At 64.1% G+C, this 2136-nt stretch overlaps 1 protein-coding gene across 1 annotated transcript in view; it reads left to right on the plus strand.

Moving 5' to 3' along the window:
• LOC102752141 (protein S100-A15A) overlaps positions 1-1241 on the plus strand; it is an 8343-nt gene extending 7102 nt beyond the window's left edge. Inside the window, exon 2 of the mRNA XM_006755592.1 lies at positions 1065-1241. Coding sequence (XP_006755655.1) covers positions 1065-1241 — 177 coding nt within the window. The remainder of the gene's footprint in view (positions 1-1064) is intronic.
• Positions 1242-2136: the final 895 nt, after the last annotated feature.

The raw sequence follows: 2136 nt of genomic DNA on the forward strand, positions 1-2136 counted from the left end.
TCAGGTCAGGGAGGGGGGACTGGGGGACTGTGGTTAGGCCCCTGTTTCTAGGGAAACCTTTCCACCTGGGTACAGGGCCCACGGGGCAGGCACCTGGGCACAGGGCGGAGATAGCAGCCTGGGCAGGTGGGCTGAGTGAGGGGAGCCTGGGAGAGCTGCCCCAGGCAGGAGGCCTGTGCACTGTGGGGTCAGCCAGCTCTGTGGTGTGGAGGGGTTAAAGGAAGTAGCTGGTGGAGGGTGGGTCGGGGGGACAGAGGGGGCCAGTCTGCCCCAGGGTGGGAGCTCTGAGGGCTGCACCCTGGGTCCCCCGCCTCCAGCCCAAACCGGCTGAAACCTGCTTCACTGCCGCTGCCCTGCCTGGGGCTCGCCTAATCGTCGCCTGTCCTGTCTCCTCCATCACTCTGACCATTGACCTCCCCCCTGCTGTCCCTTTCACCTCGAAAGCTCCTTTGCTCTCCTACGCCACCCCCAGTCCCTAGCCCTCAGGGCCACTGCTCTGGGACAACAGACAGTCCCAGGGCCCATGGCGGTGGCCTTCCCCCATTCTGCACTTCCCTGAGGACACAGGCCAGTTGCCATGAACAATCCTGGGCGGATGGCACGCCCTGCGGGAATCTGACCCACTGGGTGCCGACCTGCAATGGCGCTGGAGGTGCAGGCCTGAGGGACAGGTGGGCGGTGACTGGCAGCTCCCTGTGTGCAGCCCCAGGCTGGGCAGCCCCTGCAGGGTGTATGTGCAGCTGGGAAGACAGGTTAAAAGCTCCCAGCAGAGGGCAGCCCTGCTCAGCCACTAGCCGGCCAGCCAGCAAGCGGTGCCCAGTCTGCACCACCTGTCTGCCCATGCGGCCCAGGTCCAGGTGCCCAGCTCCTCGTGTCCCTTCTGCCTGATTCTGCCACGCAGTGTCCTGGCCACCGAGTGAGCGAGGAGCTGTTTCCCGCCAGCCCCCAGCAGGCAGGGCCACACTCTGTTTCCCTGCGGTGGCTCCTCGCCAGCGGGAGGTGGAGCCGGACCATCTGCCAGGGCCGAGTGCCTGGGGGCTGGCTGACCCTCCGCCCCTCCTCAGGGCCGGGAGAAGCCGTACTTCGTCACCGAGCTGTTCCGGGCAGCGGACAAGGACAAGGACAACCAGATCTGCTTTGACGAGTTCCTGTACGTCCTGGGCCAGCTGCTGAGGGACTACCACCTGCAGTACCACCGGCAGCTGTGCGCCCACTACTGTGCCCAGCACAGCCTCTACTAGAGGAAGCGGACAGCCCCCAGGCCTGCCCCAGGAGCCACGTGACCCAGCCGGGCGGCCGAGTGGAGCTCTGCCACGCGTGTCTGCGTGTGCCCGTGTGTGTGCGCACGCATGTGCATGGGTGTGGAAGGACACCGGGGAGGGAAGAGAATAAAGCAACTTCCCAGCAGTTTCTGGTGTCCCTCTCTGCGTGGTTAGGGCGTCAGCGATGGGTCCAGGAGGGGAGGTTTGGATCCCCAAATAGGAGGTCATCTATTTTGGGTGAGAGAGAGAGATCCCCTGCCCCCAGGAGCCCCTGTCTGAGTGGGGAGGCAGCCCCTGCCCCCAGGAGCCCCTGTCTGAGGGGGGAGGCAGCCCCTGCTCTCAGCCTCTGTCTGAGAGAGAGGGGTCTTCTCTTTGGGGAGCTGACCCTCTGACACGAGATGCTGGTCACTCCTTCAGGCACCTACATGGGGGGACAGGACAGGAGGGCAGAGGCACCTTGACATGGACCCTGGCTTGAAGGTCTCTGTCTCTGGATGAGAGCCCCAAGGATCAGTGTGCAAAGGGAGCGCCTGGGAAGGGGCCAGGACGGGTGGAAGATGATGCTGGCAATTTCCTGGGGTGGCGGGGTCAGGGCCAGTCTGGGAGGTGGACAGTGAGGTGGGTTTTGTGCCGCTGAGTCAGACGGGGACCAGGGCAGAGCCAACAATCCAGCCTGTTAGGGGAAGAGCGATGAGTGGCACTTGGGTGACTGTCAATCAGGGAAGTCTTCCTGGAGGAAAGAGGGCTGGGTCTGGTTTTACTAATAAAAAATGACGATAGATGTCGTGTCACTCCAGCTCAGGGCTGCTGGTGACTCACGGATCCCAGTCCTCCCTGACCCCTGACCCCTCCCAGCTGAGCCCCGCCCTGCCCT

Source organism: Myotis davidii, unplaced genomic scaffold (assembly GCF_000327345.1).
Source record: "Myotis davidii unplaced genomic scaffold, ASM32734v1 scaffold1734, whole genome shotgun sequence".
In the NCBI taxonomy this organism is placed as follows: Eukaryota; Metazoa; Chordata; class Mammalia; order Chiroptera; family Vespertilionidae; genus Myotis; species Myotis davidii.